General features: G+C 41.0%; 1 protein-coding gene and 1 pseudogene across 1 annotated transcript; one reads left to right on the top strand and one right to left on the bottom strand.

Moving 5' to 3' along the window:
• Positions 1 to 1,766: 1,766 nt before the first annotated feature.
• Positions 1,767 to 4,163, top strand: LOC109470391 (annotated as a pseudogene).
• A 122-nt stretch (positions 4,164 to 4,285) lies between these two features.
• On the bottom strand, positions 4,286 to 6,997 carry LOC109470390. The gene is made up of 4 exons (XM_019769329.1): positions 6,788 to 6,997; positions 5,985 to 6,145; positions 5,690 to 5,798; positions 4,286 to 5,658 (listed from the first exon to the last, which is right to left on the bottom strand). Exons 1-4 carry the CDS (start codon positions 6,938 to 6,940, stop codon positions 4,663 to 4,665), a joined length of 1,419 nt encoding a protein of 472 aa, XP_019624888.1. The 5' UTR covers positions 6,941 to 6,997; the 3' UTR covers positions 4,286 to 4,662.
• Between the last annotated feature and the right edge of the window lie 14,657 nt (positions 6,998 to 21,654).

Raw genomic sequence — 21,654 nt, 5'->3', positions numbered from 1 at the left:
AAGTATATTTTTTTGTTTTTGCCACAGCAACCAAGGTTGGGAGTGTGAAAGGGTCAGCATAAAGTCCTGTGTGTTGGATGGGCAGTGGGAATAGTGGGCCTAGGAACGGTAGTCACCAAGGTGTCGGTCAGCCACCAACAGCATGTCAGGATACAGCCTTGGTTCGAAAATCAATCAGAAAGAGGACACTGACCAAGGTGAGATTTACACTGAATTACACTAAGATCCATTTTATGATGATAAGATGACATAGTTCCATGTGTTATCTTATTCTAAGCCGTGATATGTGTGTAGGGGCTCTCTCTAGCGAGGGTATGAGGCAGGGAATAAGCTTCAGTTGGGCCATGCCAGAAAGGATAGCTGTGACAGAAAGAGCACGGTGCTGTGGGCGTTGTGGGAGGGAAGGGCATAACGTGAGAACATGTACAGCAGACATAAAAAGTGACCCAAATTAAAACTGTATGTAATGCTTTACTTGAAAACTTGGATGCACATGTATGTTCAAACTGTAACTTCACTGTACATACTAAACACCAGACCAGAAGTCTGTGTTTTATTTAATCTTGATCAGATATATATCTTAGATATAGTCTTTCCTTTACTAATTACCTGCTAGTTACCTGTTAGTTATTGCGGCCATTTTTAAATAGTTTAATATACAAGTTGCAAAATGCAGTCTCTGTCACCTCAATTATCATTATGTCCTTTTCCAAATAAATTAAGTGATTCAAATACATGTTGCATGAGGGTGCTATTTGTTTGCAAGTATAGAGTTTGCTCATTTGACAAGTGTGGAAAACTCCTACTCATCACCAAAAGATTTAACACCGGCTCAGCCCTGACAATCAAGTATGACTGTCCAAACGTTAACGAGGGAGTCTCTCAGCCATATGTCGTTAACACAGAACGTCTGAAGGCAACGTTCTCATCCCTGCTGCAGTTCTATATTATGGTCGAGCATGAGACCTCCAAAAGTTCGCAGATATTTCCTAAGCACTAAACCTTCAGTTCTTTGGAAAAACTCACTTTCACAATGTACAACGAACATTCCTGCTATTCGTATGTATATAATTGTATGTATATAATATACATTTACCGTAGCCAATCTTTTTTCTCAAGTGCGTTTTTCGCACTCATGTCCGGTGAGGAAACAGATGAGGACCACGAGAACACATGGTTGGTTCGACGACCAGCCTCGCGCTCCAACAGACTGACCATGATAATCGACCAGCTTCAGGCAGGTGTAGAGCATTTAATAATAAGTGCACTATTCTTATAGTATTATTACTGTATGCTATCATCCATGATATTGTTAAATCTAAGATTATTTTTCTCCCACATACCTATCCACATTTTAGATTTCTAGATTAACTTTAGTTCCAGCTACCTTACTGAATTCAGTTTACGAATTTTTTCCAAACCGACAGCTTCCAATGATAACGATTGAATGGAACGTAACTTTCATGTAAACGTCAATTATTGTGCCTTTTAAATTTACATAGAAAAAAAAAATTAAAGGCATTAACATCCAGCAAAGCCATCTAACTAAGCCGAGCAAGCCCCCACCGAGCCACAAGCTCAGTCCCCGAGGTCTGGGTTTCCAAGAGGCTTGGCAGCTTCTTAATCTAGCTGACTAAAACACCCCGAGTAAGCTGGATGTTCTGCCGTTTCGTCAGCGTTTGCCATTTTGTCACCTATGAAATACTCCCTATTCACGCCGCCGCCATCTTGGATCGAAAACGAGGCCGGGTGGGCAAACAGAAAATATGGCCGCTCCCTCCGCTTCCACTACGTGGAGTAGAAACCTGGCGCGCGTGCCGCCACTAACTCAGCAAATTGTTGATGACTGGGCCAATGAAACAGCCAAAATCCCAAGGGCGAAACAAACTAAGGGATACTCGAATTTTATCGAGGGATACATTCATGACGTTGAAGGTACGTGGCTTCGTTGTTGCTTCGCAGAAAAATCTTTAATGCATGCTAACTTGCACCGCTCATAGCTGCAGTTCCGGCACACATATGTCACACGCACGCCGCCGTGTTGCCTCTGAACAATGCTGACGTGATAGTAACACCAGGGCAGCAAGAAAACGAACTATTGTCCTTCTTTTGGGGGGGAAATCGGAGTAGTTGGAAACTACGCGATCTTCCGCGTGTATCGCACATGGACGTCAAATTATGCATATCGCCGCGCCGGCAAAGCTCTAATATTCCAAGCCGCTGTACACAGCTTGTTTTTTTTCGTCCTTTTTTCCAGAGATTTGTGCACATAATACATAATATATTCAGCTGGCAGTAAATACAATAGTGAATAGTTACATAGAATATGTATTTATTGTAGCATGTTTTGGTGAATAAACTGCTGTAAATAACACACTGAATAAATTGCAAAAATTATTTGAATTTTGCTTTATGCAGTGCAAGTCCAGGCTAAAGCCACTGACAGCTGCAAAATAAGAGCTAGAGCCTACCCCTCGATGAAGAAAAATGACCCTCCATACAGCCTGACGGTATGTAGAAATTTTGACTGCCTAAATGTTCTGTTGTTTGTTGACTTATGCAAGTTGTAATTTGTTGTTGTTAACATTTCTACTTACATTTGTTTATTGCACACTGCACAGTTGTTGTCCATCTGTCTTCAAGGATACAACACAACACTCCTGGGTTGGAGTAAAACGTCCATGGGCGTGAGCATTCCTCCCTCAGTTGCACGTTTAGATATTTAAAAGGTGATGTCCAGATAAAGCAAAGTATTCTAACAACTTATAATCCAAGTCAGTATACAGGTGCACAAGAGATTGGATTTCAAAATATTCTGTCATTTGAGATATTATGCACTTTTTTGTAATAAAATACATTTTCATTGTGATATGTTAAAGAGAAAAAAAGTACTTCTGTGTTTTAAATATCTCTGTTCTGATTCACAGGTGACTGTGGCACGTGATCCTGTGACTATCCAGGCCTCCAAGTGCGGCTGTAAGGCAGGGGAAGGGCACTGCAGCCACAGTATAGGCCTCCTATACTTAGTGTGCCATTTCCTGAAGATGGGATTGACGTCTGTGCCAGCAATACAAAGTAAGACATCCCTCCCTCAGGCATGGCACATACCACAACGTACAGAAGGCCTAAATGCCTGATGCCGGTGGATTCCCTGCATATCAACAAAGTGAAACCTGTGCAGAAGGCTACTAAGCGGAAACGTGTGGCGCAAGCCGGCGTCGTGCCCAACCTGTACTGCCCAGTGCCCCAACCCATAGCAAGCGCAGAATTCACCACATCGCAGTGACGCACAGATCCTGAAGGTCCTGCCCAAGTCTCCCAACCCTCCATCTGTCCCCAGCAAGTTTGGCGCAGTTCCCCATGGATCAGTCCTCTCCTACCAACAGAAACCACAACAAAAGAATGGAGATATCATCAATCACCCATGCAAACCTACATACCCGGCTTTCCCAGTACCACCACTACCATCTACATATCATCATGTCCCCAGTCAAACAGAACAAGAAGTCTACCTTGGCTTACACCTCACACTGTCACAGGCACACGAGGTGGAGGAAAACACGAGAGACCAAAGTCACAACAAGATATGGCACGATGTCCGGTAACACAGACTCACATCCTCCATCTTCAAGCAGGTGTGTTCCAGGAAGAAGGACCATTCCAGTCTGGCTCAAAGATTCCTGTCAGCCAAAAACATACAAACTGCTGCAATGAAGTTCGGAATTGAACATGAGCCAGAGGCCGCCAAACTCTACGCTGAAGTGACAGGTAATAATGTCTACCTGAGCGGGTTTGCGATAAACCCCTCAGCCCCACCCCTTGGAGCATCGCCAGACAGGAAGGTGTACGAGCATAATGCTACAGATCCACATGGTCTGCTAGAAATCAAATGTCCAGACAAACACACATTTGAGGAATGCGATTACCTTAAGAAGAACAACAACGATGGCACGTACAAACTTAAGACAATCCATGCTTACTACTACCAGATGATGGGGCAGATGGCCTTGACTGGAATAAAGTGGTGTGACTTCCTTGTGAAGTGTAAGGATAACTATCACTTAGAGCGGGTCAGGTATGACGAGGAGGAGTGGGTTAGAATGAAAACTGCTCTTGATGTTTTCTACTTTGACTACTTCCTCCCACTGATATGCAGTAAGTGAGTAGTTTTGTGGTCCCTTCAACTTTCACCAGGGAAGTCATACCATTTTATTCCAGTCATGACCAGTTGTCCCTTTACATGTCTTCCTCATGTTCTGTTAGATGTAAATATTTAACAATACATATTGTTATATATACATATTGTTATATTGGCATATATATACATGTTTTCTCCTTAAGATATAGCTAGACACATGGAAAACCAAAATGACTCAAACTGTTGTTATCCACCATTGGCCAGATAAATTTGACTACATTTTATTATTGAGGCAATCTTACAAGAGGAATTAATAGCTTGGTTGACAGTTATCAGTATGCTAGGCTACATGCTTCATACAATTTTACATTTTCTATTTGCTAAAATTACAATACATAATATTGAAAAGAATAGTATCCATCAAATAATTTTGTGATGTGAGAAAGGTACACAAACTTCTAGCATACAATCATTTCATGGTAATAGGCCTTCAGATATTGAAACATTGTGTCTTTTGATTGCCATCAGAATAAGGGTCCTCTGAAATTTGTAAGAATGGAACATACAGTCCACACCTGGTTGATGGATGGGGCAAGGGACAGTGGGACCACCCCATCAAATATGGGATATTCCTTAATCCTCCTGATGGCTCTCTCTACATGAATTCTTAGCCTGGCTATTTCATGTGTCTTCGAAACTTCTGCTGCACTGAACTTTCCTTTCTTACCAAGGAATGGAGGGATTACCAAACTTGCTTGTTTCGTTTCAAGCATATCCTGTATCAGAAACCCCTTGTCAGCCATTACTTGATCACCAGCTTCAATCAAGTCTATAATTCCTGATTTAGCAGTGATTTCCTTGTCAGAGATTGCACCTGTGTAGAGTGTGCTCACAAATGACACCACACCACATGGTGTTATTCCCACAAGAGATTTGAAAGTGGTATGGCTTTTATAATTGGAGTAAATCTCAGAATTCAGCACCTTTGAACTGGGGGTCTGTACCTTTATCTCTGTGCAGTCAATGATAACTCTTGTCTTGGGGTAGGTCTTGCGGAAACTTTCTGGCATATTCTTATCCACAACACTCCTGGAAGGCCAGATCTCCAAACTTCCCAACATGAAGTACAAATAGTTTGCCCAGGTAATCAGCAGTCTACTAACTGAAGATTGAGACACACCAAATCTAATGGCCAAATCGTCCTCTGCGAAACCTTGTTTCACTCTGCACAAGAACATGAAAAACTGATCAATCAGAGGCAGACATCCCTCACTTTCTGTGAAAGCAGACATTTTCACATTGTCAATGTTACTTGAATGCCTCTGCATTTGAGCCCATCTGATCATTGTATTTGCTGTTGGTTGTAGGGCGTTAAACACACTGGTCAAAGTTTTATAGTTTTTGAACCCTGTGTAGAAGTTGATTGTTTGGTCATCAGAAGAAAATCGCTCTAGGTAGAACTTAAGTTGCAGCTTCTCCTGTTCTACTTCCTTGACCCGTGCCTGAAGCCTCTCAATCTCAGCATGGGCATCTCTCAGTTGTTCTATCTTTCGATGGAGGTAGGTAGTCATGTTCGGCTGATGGTGCAGGAACTGATCCACTGGAACCATTGTCAGTCAGGTCCCCTGCATCACTGGAACAACCTGGGGCTGGATTCACACTAAAATATAAAATAGAATTGAAAAACATGCCATCGCCATTTCATTGTGTATTGCATATAGTTGTAATGCTGTTTGTTTAATACATTTCCTTGTCCATAATTATCAATGTTGTATGAGTAAATAGCTTTTATTATAGTTGGGCACATAAGAACAACACAGGTTAAAAGAAACAACATAATTTTTACTCATTTAAACGCCTCCTTGGACCACAACGCTTAGTGGTAGTTTTAGTCCAGTCAAAGATGGAGGGTACAGCTCCAGCCTTCAGGTTCCTAAGGCCAATGAGTGTCCGGGTGAAGTCTTCTGCTGGAAAGTGGGCTGAGCACACTCGTGTATTATCAGACAACTAAAATTGATGAAGGGAAACATACATTGTGTGTATTACACACTTCTCAGTGTTTTGTTCTCTCTTTTTTTAAACATCCAATAATATATTGTAACCTTATTAGCAGCTGATAATTGGTAAAAGTATAAACAACATGTAAATTTATATACATCAGATTATGTACATCATGTAAATTTGAGGCAACCTTGGATTTTAGCACACTTCATTCCATGATCTTAGCTTTCATTTTCCACACAGAACGTCAGCTCTTGAAAAATAAATGGTTGTGCCGAATAAACACAGTTTTAAAGCATAAGTTTTTTTTTGCATTTATTTGCTTCAAGTCAACCGATTACATAGTGCATGTAAGATACTTAAAACATGGAAGTACAACATCGAATCAAGGTGCGCCCCCCACCCCCTACACGAACGCTAGCGACAAGTAAACATTCCGATCATTTTCCACACAGAAAACAGCGACAACAAACCAAGATAACCACAGTTTTAAAGCAAAAGTCCTTTGCATTTACTTACTTTAAGTCAACCGATTACATAGTGCATGTAAGGTACGGAAAACATGGAAGTACAACATCGAATCAAGGTGCGCCCCCCACCCCCTACACGAACGCTAGCTACAAGTAAACAATCCGAGCGTTCACATACCTGGAAATCTTTGCCGATATCACGCCTTATCTTCACAATCCAAGCTTTGCGTTGCGTACTATCTTTTGGAAACCGATGAAAACTCAGTTTTTTCTCTGGATCGTAACGAGAATCGTTTGTGCAACTCGGCACACAACAGTGGAATTTCCCCATTGTGTTCGGCCGAGGTCTGGTATGCGTCTAATACGCTTGCCCACCCGGCCTCGTTTTCGATCCAAGATGGCGGCGGCGTGAATAGGGAGTATTATCAAAATGTGTTTGGAATCCTCCAATTTGTTATCATCAAGGACAGATTTTATCTTCCAAGTGGCCCTTGTATGGATGCGGAGATGATTTATCCTTATTAAGACTTGAGAGCCCCAAAGAGGATTTTAACAAGCAACATACATAAGTATGGAATAACCACTTGCTATTGCACTTCATAAAAGCTCTTTACATGTCCCTTGTTCGAAGTAAGTTAGAGTGTTGTTCCACGGTACGGTCTCCTCACACTCATGAACTAATAGAAAGACTGGAAAGTGTACAGAGAAGCGGAACTAAATACATTCTCAGTAATTACTCCAATGATTACACGTACGAAGAAAGGTTGCTTGTTCACTCTATAATTGTCATATAGACTTGAAATTCTAGATTTGGTTTTCATGTTCAAATGTTTCGTAGGCTTTTACGATATAGATACTGACAATTACTTAACCTTTTCACATCCTAAGAAACTTATCATACTTTTCAAACTCCTTTGTGTAGGAGCCAGTACCAGCTTCTATCAAGACCTTGACGGAGGAGCTGGAGGTGTGGAAGCCACGGGTTTTGGCTGCAGAAGGAAAACTTCGGCGTAAAGTACAAAACTATTCACCAGATGGTCCCCCTGGGTTTGCTGCATCCTGCGCGTCGGCATGGCTGGTGTTCAGATACGGTAGGTACATACGAGCCACAGCGTTCAGAGAATCATAAACACACCTACGCCCAAAAGGCAGCTCAGGTAACTCTCTCCAAATACGTTCACGCCTGTCATACATGAAAACCTGTTGAGGTAGGCTGGACTCGTCATCACTCAGGCAATAGTTGACAAGTGCATGGAGTGTGTTTTGGAGTACAAAGAGATCTCCATCTTCAATTGTCCTGAATCCCTGGGGCTGGATGCTCAGACCAGCTGTCTGCTTCTGTATCGTACTCCAACATGTTGAAGAAGCCAGGATCCGTCCAAAAGATCTTTGTTCCCATGGCGAGTACCCGACCGTAGTCAACTCGCACTTCAGGACCGTAGTCTGACAAGGCTTTCCTGAACCACCAGTCTTCCCTCGGGTCGTACCAATGCATCTCTGTATGTGTGAAGAGGTAGATGCGCTGATTGCAGGACACTGCAAAGGTGACGTCCAACAGATCACCATCTTCAGGTGTTGAACAGTTGTGCCACTCATTTGTGTGCTGGTTGTATTTCTTGAATGCCATCACTGGCCATGTTACAAGGTAAAAGATCATGTCCTTTGATTTCCATAAGGTAGTCATTTTGGTAGACTTCCCATTTCTCTAGGTCCTTCGGACACGGTCGACTTTTGTTCCCACTTGTTCTCAACATGGTTGTATTTACACAGACAGATGTGTGAATCTGCAGCTAAGACAGAGACCTCATTATCGTGTGTAACCACACCATTATATGTAGATACTGGTAGGTTGTAGTCACACCTGACGTACTTCCCTTCTCCTTTGTTCATCCACAGCATATTTTTTGCGTCATAGTTTTTAGACAGCAGAACCATTTCCGTGGTCATCCCAAGCCTCGGCTTCAGGTTGGGTTCCTCTGTACCGCATTCCTGATTACCTCAGATTCAGAACTCCCAGGATCCTCCTTGACCAGGGGATGTTCCAAGATGGCCGCCATGTCGTCTGAGGTCAGCAAGTTGAAGCGGATGTGAGGGAGGATGCTGGGTAGGTGCTGCAGTCTGTCCTCCCTGCCGTGCTGCACCCATCTCACCACAGCCTCCCACACTCCTGTCTCCTCTTCAACATCCAGCTCATCATGGCTGATGATCTCAGTGAGCTGATCCACACTCCACAGGCTGCAGAACTCCTCACTCCTCACTGGAGGAAACCTCCACAAAATGCTGACATATATACTCCAGACAACGGTTCAGAACAACATGAGTTTAGGGATGGACTTGCACAAGTAGCAAAAGAGCTACGTCGTCTCCTACACCAATGGTCCGATACGAAGCTGTTTACAAGCATCATCTGATAGTTTTCACCCGTGTCAGATGTGAGGGGATCTGGTCCAGGGCGTCCAAGGAAGAACATGACGTCGATGATGTCCTACATCACATCATAGAGCTAGACTACACGATAACCAGGTGATAACGGACCTTGCTAAGAAATATGGCGTACATCGCTCAACCATGTAGACATTTGAAGGAGGATGGCATTGACATAACAGAAGACACATACAGCGACCTCAGTCAAGAGGACATAAACCACATTGTAAGGAGAGCCAAACAAGACCATGGCTTCAAGGAGATGGAGCAGAAGGTTATGTTTGGATACTTACGGTAAGGTAATATTGTCATCACCCTAAATACATTTGGCGATTTTTTACTATCCTGTGCACGTGTCAATGTGAGGACGACAGATGCTTGTATCAGCATAATCAGGAGTATTGACATAGGCATAAGGAGTACATGTTAAATTCAAGTTAAGTATTTTAGAGGATCAAAAATAAAAAAAAAAAACACTGACGATACAGTCATACCTGTCCAAGCTACGAAGAGCCACCAGCACAAAAAAAAAAGATGTGGGACCATCAAACTGTGCAGACGTTAGTCAAAGGTTACCAACAAGCCGGTACCTTGCAGACAAGGCAACAGATCCTGTCTCTTTTTGCCGACGATTACAGCAAGCAGGACCTCAAGGAGCTTATCCCTGGGCTATCGAAGTGGCGAATTGACCAAGCCAGGGCCCACGCAGCTGAGGCAACACCAGGAAAACCTGTACAACAGCAACAAATATACAGAACATGTCTAAACCCAGTTAAGTTTTAGTGTTTTTTTTTTCTAGCTGAGTTCTGTACTAAGGCCACACCAATGTAATTTGTTGGTTCTCGGATTTTTTCAGAAAAAATATTAAGCGACAAGGCGAAAAAAAATAAAAACAGGTCTAGGCATCCTATTATAGGCTTAAATGCTACAAAATGAGCCATGAAGTCAACACAAAAGGCTGGGTTAAAATTTAACATTGAATTTTGAACTTTTAATCAAACCACTGCAATGATAGATGGGAAAACTGTAACAACTAGGAAGAAAATGACTTTCCTCAACTGTTGGGGGGCAAAACATGAGCATTTTTCAGTTGATTCAGGACCAGAATCAGTTTTTTTTTGCAAATCAGAAAAAAACGAAGAGGCGAATCCGAGAACCAACAAATTAAATTGGTGTGGCCTAAGTATCACCTTTCAACGTTTGAGGGAGGTAGGCGGTTCTTGGAACCAACTGACCACATGCGTTTTGACTGTGAGTGATTTCCAACCAAGGAACAAGAGCTCGGAGAAAAACCGGAACCAAAGACAGACCAAGCAGTCTATGGACAATAGTGACAGACATCACAGGATAATTTGACCAAAAGAGGAAGGAGCAAAACAGAAAAGGCCATAAGTATGTACATCTAAAATCACGAACATTAACGAAAGAAATTTTAAAAAATACTCGTCTCACGTGTTGATTCCATGTAGATTAATTAACTTGGTTTACTTCTAGTACTAGTACTCACATATGTAGATTTCCGTAATTATATCATGGTCGCTTGTGCATGCAAAAAAAGAAACATCAAATATAAGTGTCCTTTATAAAGTAGAAAAACCTTTGCAGAAGATTCAACCAGAATACGATGATATAATTTCTTACATACATTTTATAATGTATGTTTTGCAGGCAGAGCAGGTAATCAAGTACACACAAGCCTTGTTTTCAAAAGAGGAAAAACCAGTAAGAGCTGTGGCTGTATGCATGCCAAACCTGTACCTATTCAGCACAAAACACCAGTCCAGAACATACTTCCACGCAATAAACTACTGCGCCAGTTGAAGAGCATGTATGTGCAATCCTACCGCACAGGAACCCAAAGATGGAAACAGCACTTCAATGACAGATGTCAGAAGCTGTATCCTTGTGCGATACAGCGAATTGTCAGAAGGGCAAGTCGAAGCACTTGCGACCATCATTGGTCCCTGGAGGTGTGGAAGCGGCGGGCTCTGGCCGCAGAAGGAAAACTTTGGCGGTAAGTACATACCAGATGCTAACGAGTACGAGAGCGGATATGGAGAGGCTGCAGATCAACAGGAAGACACTACGTGAGGAATTGTTTCATAATAGTTCCAACTATAGCCTTAATGCAATCATATATGACCTGATAAAGGAGAGAAAGAAGTCCGTGTGCCGTATCAACTGGCCGGGGGGTTCAGGAACAGGATTCCTGTTGAGCAAGGGGAAGGTTCTAACATGTTACCATGTGTATGAAGGTATGGTCAGAGCCAGACGAATGTTCACTGATTTGGGTCTGTACACAGCAACATTCGTTTTGTCTGCAAGCGAGGAATGCAAAGTCCGCTTCCATTTTTCAATGCTGAAAGGTCATTGTGAAGAGCTAGATTATGCTATCCTTAAGTTGGCAGTTGATGATGAAGTGGAAAGCACGCTTGATAGCTTGCCTTTTCTTGGACGCTTCCTCCCATTAGTTGAAGATCACAGAAAGATGGTGGTTGTTGTGGGCCACCCTTATGGTGGGGACAAAATGGTTGACTTCTGCCACATGGCGGCTTTGGAAAGGCATCATATCATCCATGTCATGTTTGGGAACCCACATTTTCCCCAAGAAGATGCACGCAAGCCCCTGTACCACACAGGTGTGATGTTCCATGGTTCCTCAGGCTCCCCAGGGTTTGACACACAGGGTAATGTGGTGCTCATGCACACCAGGGGATTCTTCCCCGAAAGTAGCGGGCAAAGCCTTATTGAGCGCGGGGTCCGTCTGACTGCTATCAGAGACCATGCAAGTCAAACCTTGGAACCTGAGGTTTTCAGAGAGATCTTTCCATAAGGCCACACTATTTCCAATTGTTGTTTCTTCACTTAATTTTTTTTTTTTTTCAATTTCCAAAACGAAAACCAACATGTACCATTCAGGTTCTGAATTAACCCCCCAAAATGCTCATTTTGGTACCAGACAGGTGAAGAAAATCATGTTATCAAAAGATACACTTTTAAGACAATATGTGACATGTGGCTTACATCAGAACAAGTAAGTAATTTGCGTGCAGTAGATTTCATCAGTACCAATCTAGTTTGAGTTAAAAGATGGCCGTATCTACATGTACATGTAACAATTCGAATGTTTCAGAAATGAGATGAAAGCTATATTAGATATATGATGTAATATATATAAAGTCTAATGTTCAATGTACATCTAGTTTAAACTTAGTCTTCAAAACTAAATTGCACAAAGGTATCTGTACAAATTTGTACCAAAGGTTCATGTACATGTATGAACAAAGGATATTGTCAAGTTTCATGTACAATTTTTTAATCTAATATCTATTGACTTGTTTTTGATACGAGATAAGACACTCTGCATCACTGTATAATGTACTCCCATTCCAGTTTTAACTTCAGCTTTTGTAGTGATGTAAAGAAAGATCTGTACAAATGTGGACAAATAATATATCCAAAGGATGAAATACTGTCCAATTTTCTGTACAAAGTAAAAGGTATTTTGTAAGGTTGAAATAAGTTGAGGATACTATGCAATTAAAACGGCTGTTATATATGTAAGAGATTACTTAATACTTAACAATTTAAAACAGTCTTTGCAAACATTCCAAAACCTAATTGTGCAGTGCAATGAGTAATTGACAATTTATCTTATTATCCAGGAAGTGTATTACCATATAACCAGTTAGGTATTGTCCCCCCTTGTGATATTTTAAGACAGCAGCAATTTAGTTTTCTTGCTTTTATTATTTAAAACAGGTCCTGTCAAACCACTGAATATCTACATTGTACAAGTGCTCTAATTTTGAAAGTAAAAAAGTTCGTTCAATTGTCATCTGAACCAATAGAAGCAAATAGGTCTTTCTTTTGACAAGTATGAGAGTGTTCAATTAGGTGCATTCTATTAAACATGCAAGTCAATCATTGGCTGGTAGTTTCTCTGTGTGTGGGTGGGTGTGTTCTCTCAATGTCGTATACATGTATGGGAAGGTGCAAGGATGTTAACTAGATATTCAGCTATTGTCAATGGGCAGCTGTATAAGAACAAGGAAAAATACTAAAATACTACTAGTACTGTATGTGCCTCTGTAGTGGAGAGGATGTAGGAATCGTGAGCTATAATAGGTTTGGTAACCAGGCTACATACAATGCACATCTTTCCAACCAAAACAAAGGATATGCGTGCTAACAAAAGAAATCTTTAAAATAGCTAACAAAATAAAATACCTGCATTAATATATGATGAAAACAATTATCATTATAACAGTTACAAATTTAACATGTGCCAAAGATATTCAAGATACACATACAGCTTCAGTGTTGCATGGTTCCCCATTCAATTTAACCCAGCCTTTTGTGTTGACTTCATGGCTCATTTTGTAGCATTAAAGCCTATAATAGGATGCCTAGACCTGTTTTTATTTTTATTTTTTTTCGCCCTGTCGCTTCATATTTTTTCTGAAAAAATCCGAGAACCAACAAATTAAATTGGTGTGGCCTAAGGAACATTTAACCAAGAAGGGTGGAGAAAACTGGTTGAAAACTGTTGAGAAACCACAATATGATACTAAAGTACACAGGAAAGACTGTTATATGGCTTCCTTTATTCTATTTGTATTTGTGTGTGTGTGGTGCTTTTCAAATGGAATTATACAGGTGAAACACAGAACAGGCAAGCAGAGACCAAAGAGGGTCTGCATGGTGGGGTCCTGGCAAGGGTTAATGGTACATTCGAACATTGCACCAGAACATTACTTTCAGCACAACTTAAGAGCAAGACACATAATTTTTTTCAATTACTGCACCTCTTCTAAATGTACACAAGAACAGTACATGGAAGATTAAATTATTTGGCCATGCAATCACACATGTATACTGATGTGTTGAGACATCAACGACTTCCCGAGGAAAGACGTCCCCAAGGAGTATACCTAATGGATTGCAGCCAATGAAACGACATCTTTTAGTTTTATGTTCCACAAAAATAAATATCACCTAACCAGTATGGCGCTGGTCTGTGATAGATTTCCTACCTTATCACTGTACATTCCTTACATAAGACCCATTACTGAGTACGCAGCCCCTGTCTGGCACCCGGGATTAACAACACTGCTGAACCGTATCACCACCTTCTGCCGCCTACAATAATTACACCGTGACAAATCGTCCTAGGATAAGGCAGTGGTTCCACTTCAACTGTCATCCCCACGTTTATGTAATACAGGCTGGTAACATTGGAGTTTAAAAAAAGTTAAATAGTCTGTCGCATCATGTCCCTGTGTAAAATGGTGAGGTATTGTCGTTCCCAGAATGTAAGTAATCATTAACCAAGCTCAGTTATTCAGTACTCAGAGGAGCGTACCTGTTCGACTGTATCGGTGTATTACAATGTAGTTCTGGAACACAGGCCGTTTGTCTCTGCCTTAGACTAGCAATGATGCAGTGCTCATCATTTCTTTTTCAAACGTTTACAAAACCATGCTAATGGTTCTGTTCAGCCTCTTCTGTTTTAAGTGTAAGCAGAACAAACCCACCGTGAAAGTTAAGAAGAGCGGGACGATGGGCATCGTGAAGCAAGACTGCGAATCATGCGGCGAGGACAGCTTCACCTGGAGATCGCAACCGTTCACACTTGGGAGATTTGCAGCTGGAAACATCCTCATGAGCTTAGGCATACTGATGGCAGGAGTCAGTATATCAAAGACACCGCTCCTCGATCTTCAAGCTGCCAAGCACATAGGACTGGCCATGTTTTCATCTAGAACATTTTTCACCCGCCAGTCAACATTCCTGATCCCATCCATACTCCGCCACTGGGAAGTGTACCGCCAAGGTTTGATGAACAAACTTAAAGGAAACGACAATGCAGTCTGGAGTGGTGATAGCAGGTATGATTCCATGGGACATAGTGCTAAGTACGGGACATACACGATGTTCTGTAACACTATCAGCAAACTGGTCCACTCTGAACTCCTACAATCAATCCAGTCTGGAAGCAGCAATGCAATGGAATCGGACGGTACAAAGCGCAGGTTTTCCTTCCTCTCCAGCGAGGCTAAAAATCAAAACATTCATCACAGACAGACACAAATGGATCGACAAATGGATCAGGGAAGAGCAGAAAGACACCGCACATTACTATGACTTGTGGCACGTCTGCAGGAGCATGGTCAAGCCAAACCAAGCCAGCAGAGTGGGATAACACTGGACAGAGGTAGGTAACAGGTTTCTGGTGTACTAGTGTTTAGTATCTTTCGGTGTTTCTGCAGGCATATATTTTGACGGTCCGTCAACCACATGACACAGATGACATGACGAAGGAAACGTTATCTGCCATGTGCAAAGCGTGGCACCACCAGCTCAGCGACAAAGGTTAGTTTGCAAAGCATTATTTCATGCCTTTATTCAAATTCTTCACCTTAACTCGCACTTTATCAAGTGATTCAGCTGCAGGAAGAAAATCCCAGAGTTCAATAAAACCATTGTCACATGCCCTGCATGAGCATGCTTACCAAAAACTGCCCATCTAACATCACAGCAAAGTTGTCCATCAAGCAAGACAATGCACCATATGTAACATGTTACAAAGATACTATGACCTCTCTGCTTGCAGACACATCAGATTCTCTTGACATGACAGATGAAAAACTAGTTGAAGAAATGACATTTCTATACAAATCCGTGAAGCCTAATTTCACCAGGAAAGAAACTTTTTTAATGTAAACTTTTTTGTCTGTAGTAAATATCTGTGAATTGAAACACATGCAGTAGTATTGCAGTGTGCCGAATGCACACTTTACAGAGACTACTTGCTGTAGCCTACACATTACAAGTGGAAGTGGAATAAAAGACAAGTGGAAAAAAAGTTTGAAAAGAACTTTGGTTTGTCTTTGCTACATTTGTAGACACAAGCCAGACAAGTTTGAATTTTGGTTGATTTCAATTGATAATTAGCTTACACAACAATACTGTTCTGACTCAGCTTTATTGTCTTCGTTTTAAAAGTACATATAATCATGTCACAGGAAGCTATTGTTGCTGCACATACATGTAGTCAATCAACTTTAAGTTTTAATTTATAGATCTGGTCAACAGACTATTAGAGTTAGACTTATTGTTCGTTCATATAACCACAAGTTAGTGTAGCAACTTTTGAAAGGATGGAAAGTAGAATAGTTAGAAGGGAAAAAGAAAGAAAACATACGTCACGCCACTGGCATATATTATGTTAATGATAAGTGATCACCCGTCCCCATGTTGGGTGACGTCAGTCCGAACACCAGGTTCAATCCTCGCATCTCGTCCACTCTTTCGTGTCCTTGGCCACTTAGTGGCGTTGGGATCATGTCACTAAACTCCCACACTACCGGGCAAAGTGCAAATATTGTGAGGCCATTGTCCCCTTGGCTGGCGGTACCTCCAACATTGCGCGACATTGTGCGATGATCTGCAACAGCTTTTTACTGATCTAGAACAGTCCTTCGTAGTCCACACATTTGAGACACCAGAGGAAAAGGATGACATGAGGTTCACGCTGGACCAGGCAAAGACATCGTGGACAGAGGAACATTACACAGACGAAGTAAAATTCCTTTACATGGAACTCATGACATTGGCAGCTGTACGAAGCAGAAAAACTGTCAAAAAGATCGTATATGATCGTATATACATCACAGACAGTAGTGGCAAGATAGTTCAGATTAAGTATTTTTGGTGAAACTTTATACAGTTGTTACTAATCTGTTTGGAGTTCCAATGTACTGTGTCATTCTGAACTTCTAAGAGTCAAGCTGCACTAATAAACATGAGTTCGGTGCATCTGACTATAAACAATCTTCACGAGATCAATCAATGATGACATCAATAGTGCCCCACTTCTTGCAGGAGCAAGGGCTCTTGGCATTTTCTATCACCCAATCCCAGGTCCGATTTGGGACATGATCGAGAGCCCTAAAGTACACATTCTCGACATGCACAGACACATTCAAACCCTCCATCAGAACATGCATGGGTATACGATGCAAGCTCACTCCTCCAGCCAGATGCACATGACCTCTTCACATAACCTACCCCCCCCCCAACCTTTGACGCCCTGTACTCTGCCAGAGATCAGCACCTTAAATCAAGAAATCCTGGAAGTGATTTCTGCAAGCAGCCTCTTCGTGTAAATGTCAGTGTGGACAGCAGGTAAGCTCCAGAGCTTGAGACAATAACTGTGGTAGACTGAGACTTGGAGGCTGGCTTGGGGTTACTGACAACTTAGACTCCCGTTAAAACAATCTTAACAGAGCAGATCCATCTTTCTGAGGTCAGGAAGATAGTTCACCAAAGGTTAACAAAAGTAGTAAATGGACATGTACAGCAGCGAAAGGGGAACGGTTTATATGCGGATTACATAGATGGCTGTGTAGTGGACACGGACAAAAAGAAGGATGTGAAGCAATTTGGTGCCTGTGGACTAGAATTACCCAAGACCAAGCGGTTGTGCCACAATAATGAATGCCTGGCAAACCTTAAGCATGCCGGGGAAGCAGCCACTGGACAAGACATTTTTGAAACGATGATCTTGTCACCAGTAAGAAAGTACACTTACAGGCCCAAGGAGACGAGATAGTATTCGGTGTGGACAGTAAGCAAACGTCCATCAAGAAAGACCAAATTGTCATCAACTCCGAACAGCACGCTGACAATACAATTACAAGAAGAAGGAAGAGGAGAGGACGTGGGGAGAACAGGGTTCTGAACAGGTTGGAACTGCTGTGCGACATCCTGACTCCGTAACCAGAGCCTGGGCCAAGGCGAAATGGAGGCAGGCCGTTGTGAAATTCAAACGTATGTTTTTCGTGTTGTTTTTTTTTTCATCCCAATCTCCATTACCTCATTCATAAGCCAATAACGTAATACTTTTGCCGAAGCTGGGGATTTTCTAACACGAGAAAGTTTAGCCAGGTTAAAAAAACACATTTTAAGGGCTACAACAAAAATGTGATGCATGAAACTATCTAACTTTGAGAACTTGCAGCTGGAGAACAACTTATTTAAGAGGTCGCCACTGTTCTTGTGTTCATGTAGTTCTAGATTGTCATTTTCATAAACATATAGATACTTCAAATTTATTCAAAATAAAGTATTCTTTGTACATCCACTTTCTAAATGTTTAAGTACATAAAAGAACAAAGCCTGCTACTACACGTCACCAGTAGCTCCACAGAAAGATCAAAATAGCACACTTCACTTTTGGCCCAAGGGGGGGGGATGGAAAAGTAATAATACAGTTTTGACTGGAACAGCTGCAGCTCCAAATCAACCATCCTCCCGAGGCAGGGTCGGCGGCGCGGTATTCTATATACCTTACAACCGTAGAGTAGTAGAAAACTGGGCCTAATACAGCAGCTCGGTTGGGTTAAGGCAGCCTATGGCCAACTATAATTAGTATTTCATACATATGGCTGTAACTTTTGATAGCTTGGTCGCATCACAACTTAACTTCACACAGTTCTAGTAGTACTTGAAATACATTGAATAAAGGTTATTTTGTTTTTACTACGTCTGAATTTTTGGGTTAAAAATCAACATTTTGGTTAAAAAAAAGCTGTTTACTTCATGGCTTTACGCCCAAGCGGTAACAACACCTTTCATCATGATATTTTGCAAGTAGAAAGCCAACCCCCTATTTATTATTTTTGTCCGAGGCTATTTTGTTTTAAATGACAGTTACATTGTTTTTTTGGGCCAAAAACGACAGAAACGGCTATTTTTCTGTCATTTTTTGTTAAATAATCGCCACAGTTAAAAAATTTCGACTTATATGCAAAATAGCCTCGGACAATTTTGATAAAAAAGTGATAATACGTAAACATGGATTACTCTAAAGATGAATTATGTTGTTTTCAGCTGGGCGTAAAGCCGTTTAAGTCATACTCCGTGAATAAAATACGTAACAACGCGGGTTTACAGGGGAAACATACAAATGACCGCCGGTAACCCCGAATTCGAACACACGTTCTATTCGAATGACGTCATATCGAACATGGTGGAACATGATTCGGGTTCGAAACATGTTTGTGGCAATCGTGCAGACGCACGGCGGAACTCGAACATGAATATCAGCCTAGGCCGCCTTAACCCAACCGAGCCATGGAAAAAAATTAATAATTGTGTTATCGTTAGGGTTTGGGTTAGGGGTTGGGTGATCGAAAGTCTTAGGAAGCAAAAGTTTGGTATGGTTAGAAACGGTATGACACAAGTATTTTAGAACATCAAACCGTTTTGAATATCGTCTATCGTTTTGGAATTGTACGTGTTTGAAATTTTCAGGTGACACCACGGAAAAAAATTAATAATTGTGTTATCGTTAGGGTTGTTGTTAGGGTTAGGGTGATCGAAAGTCCTAGGAAGCAACAGTTTGGTATCGTTAGAAACGGTATGACACAAGTATTCCAGAACATTAAACCGTTTTGGAATATCGTCTTTGGTTTTGGAATTGTACGTGTTTGAACTTTTCAAGTGACGCCATGAAAAAAAATTTTATAAATGTGTTATCGTTTGGGTTGTTGTTAGGGTTAGGCCGATCGAAAGTCTTAGGAAGCAAAAGTTTGGTATTGTTTGAAACGGTATGACACAAGTATTCCAGAACATCAAACCGTTTTGGAATATCGTCTTTCGTTTTGGAATTGTACGTGTTTGAATTTTTCAGGTGACGCCATAAAAAAAATTTAATTATTGTGTTATCGTTAGGGTTTGGGTTAGGGTTATAGTGATCAAAAGTCCTAGGAAGCAAAAGTTTGGTATCATTAGAAACGGTATGACACAAGTATTCCAGAACATCAAACCGTTTTGGAATATCGTCTTTGGTTTTGGAATTGTCCGTGTTTGAACTTTTCAAGTGACGCTTTTTTTGAAAAATTTATGATCGTGTTATGGTTAGGGTTGTGGTTAGGGTTAGGGTGATCGTAAGTCCTAAGAAGCAAAAGTTTGGTATCGTTAGAAACGGTATGACACAAGTATTCCAGAACATCAAACCGTTTTGGAATATCGTCTTTGGTTTTGGAATTGTACATGTTTGAACTTTACAAGTGACGCCATTGAAAAAATTTAATAAATGTGTATATCGTTAGGGATGTTGTTAGGGTTAGGGTGATCGAAAGTCCTAGGAAGAAAAAGTTTGGAATCGTTAGAAACGGTATGTCACAAGTATTTCAGAACATTAAACCGTTTTGGAATATCGTCTTTCGTTTTGGAATTGTACGTGTTTGAAATTTCAAGGTGAAGCCATGGAAAAAAATTAATAATTGTGTCATCGTTAGTGTTTGGGTTAGGGTTAGGGTGATCGAAAGTCCTAAGAAGCAAAAGTTTGGTATCGTTAGAAACGGTATGACACAAGTATTCCAGAACATCAAACCGTTTTGGAATATCGTCTTTGGTTTTGGAATTGTGCGCGTTTGAACTTTTCAAGTGACGCTTTGGTGAAAATTTATTATCGTGTTATGGTTAGGGTTGTGGTTAGCTATATAGGGTTAGGGTGATCGAAAGTCCTAGGAAGCAAAAGTTTGGTATCGTTAGAATCGGTATGACACAAGTGTTTCAGAACATTAAACCGTTTTGGAATATTGTCTTTGGTTATGGGATTTTACGTGTTAGAACTTTTCAGGTGACGCTTTGGTTTAAAAGTCAATGATCGTTTAATGGTAAGGGTTTGGGGCTAGGGTTAGGGTAATCGAAAGTGCTAGGAAGCAAAAGTTTGGTATCGTTAGAAACGGTATGACACAAGTATAAAAGAACATCAAACCGTTTTGGAATATAGTTTTTCGAATTGTACGTGTTTGAAATTTTCAGGTGACGCCCTGGCAAAAATTTAATAAGCGTGGTATCGTTAGGGTTTGGGTTAGGGTTAGGGTAACCAAAAGTCCTAGGAAGCAAAAGTTTGGTATCGTTAGAAACAATATGACACAAGTATTCCAGAACATCAAACCGTTTTAGAATATCGTCTTTGGTTTTGGAATTGTACATGTTTGAACTTTGAAGTGACGCTTTGGTGAAAAATTTATGATCGTGTTATGGTTGTGTTATGGTTAGGGTTAGGGTGATCGAAAGTCCTAGGAAGCAAAAGTTTGGTATCGTTAGAAACGGTATGACACATGTATTCCAGAACATCAAACCGTTTTGGAATATCGTCTTTGGTTTTGGAATTGTACGTGTTTGAAATTTTCAGTTGACGCCATGGAAAAAAATTAATAATTGTGTTATCGTTATGGTTTGGGCTAGGGTTAGGGTGATCAAAAGTCCTAGGAAGCAAAAATTTGGTATCGTTAGAAACGGTATAACTCATGTATTACAGAACATCAATCCGTTTTGGAATATCGTCTTTCGTTTTGGAATTGTGAGTGTTTGAACATTTCAAGTGACGCTTTGGTGAAAAAATTATGATCGTGTTATGATCGTGTTATGGTTAGGGTTAGGGTGATCAAAAGTCCTAGGAAGCAAAAGTTTGGTACCGTTAGAAACGGTATGACTCATGTATTCCAGAACATCAAACCGTTTTGGAATAACGTCTTTCGTTTTGGAATTGTGAGTGTTTGAACATTTCAAGTGACGCTTTGGTGAAAAAATTATGATCGT

This window comes from Branchiostoma belcheri, unplaced genomic scaffold (assembly GCF_001625305.1).
Source record: "Branchiostoma belcheri isolate BF01 breed outbred unplaced genomic scaffold, Haploidv18h27 scaffold222, whole genome shotgun sequence".
Lineage (NCBI taxonomy): Eukaryota > Metazoa > Chordata > Leptocardii > Amphioxiformes > Branchiostomatidae > Branchiostoma > Branchiostoma belcheri.
This window is presented reverse-complemented; position numbering and strand designations above follow the sequence as displayed.

Bases quoted from the DNA above. Each gene is read 5' to 3' on its own strand.
- LOC109470390 (XM_019769329.1), bottom strand. From the start codon at position 6,940: ATGGGGAAATTCCACTGTTGTGTGCCGAGTTGCACAAACGATTCTCGT. The intron at 6,146-6,787 runs GTATGTGAACGC...CATCAATTTTAG, and splicing joins ATATCGGCAAAGATTTCCAG to TTGTCTGATAATACACGAGT. The intron at 5,659-5,689 runs AAAGATAGAACA...GATGCCCATGCT, and splicing joins ATGACTACCTACCTCCATCG to GAGATTGAGAGGCTTCAGGC.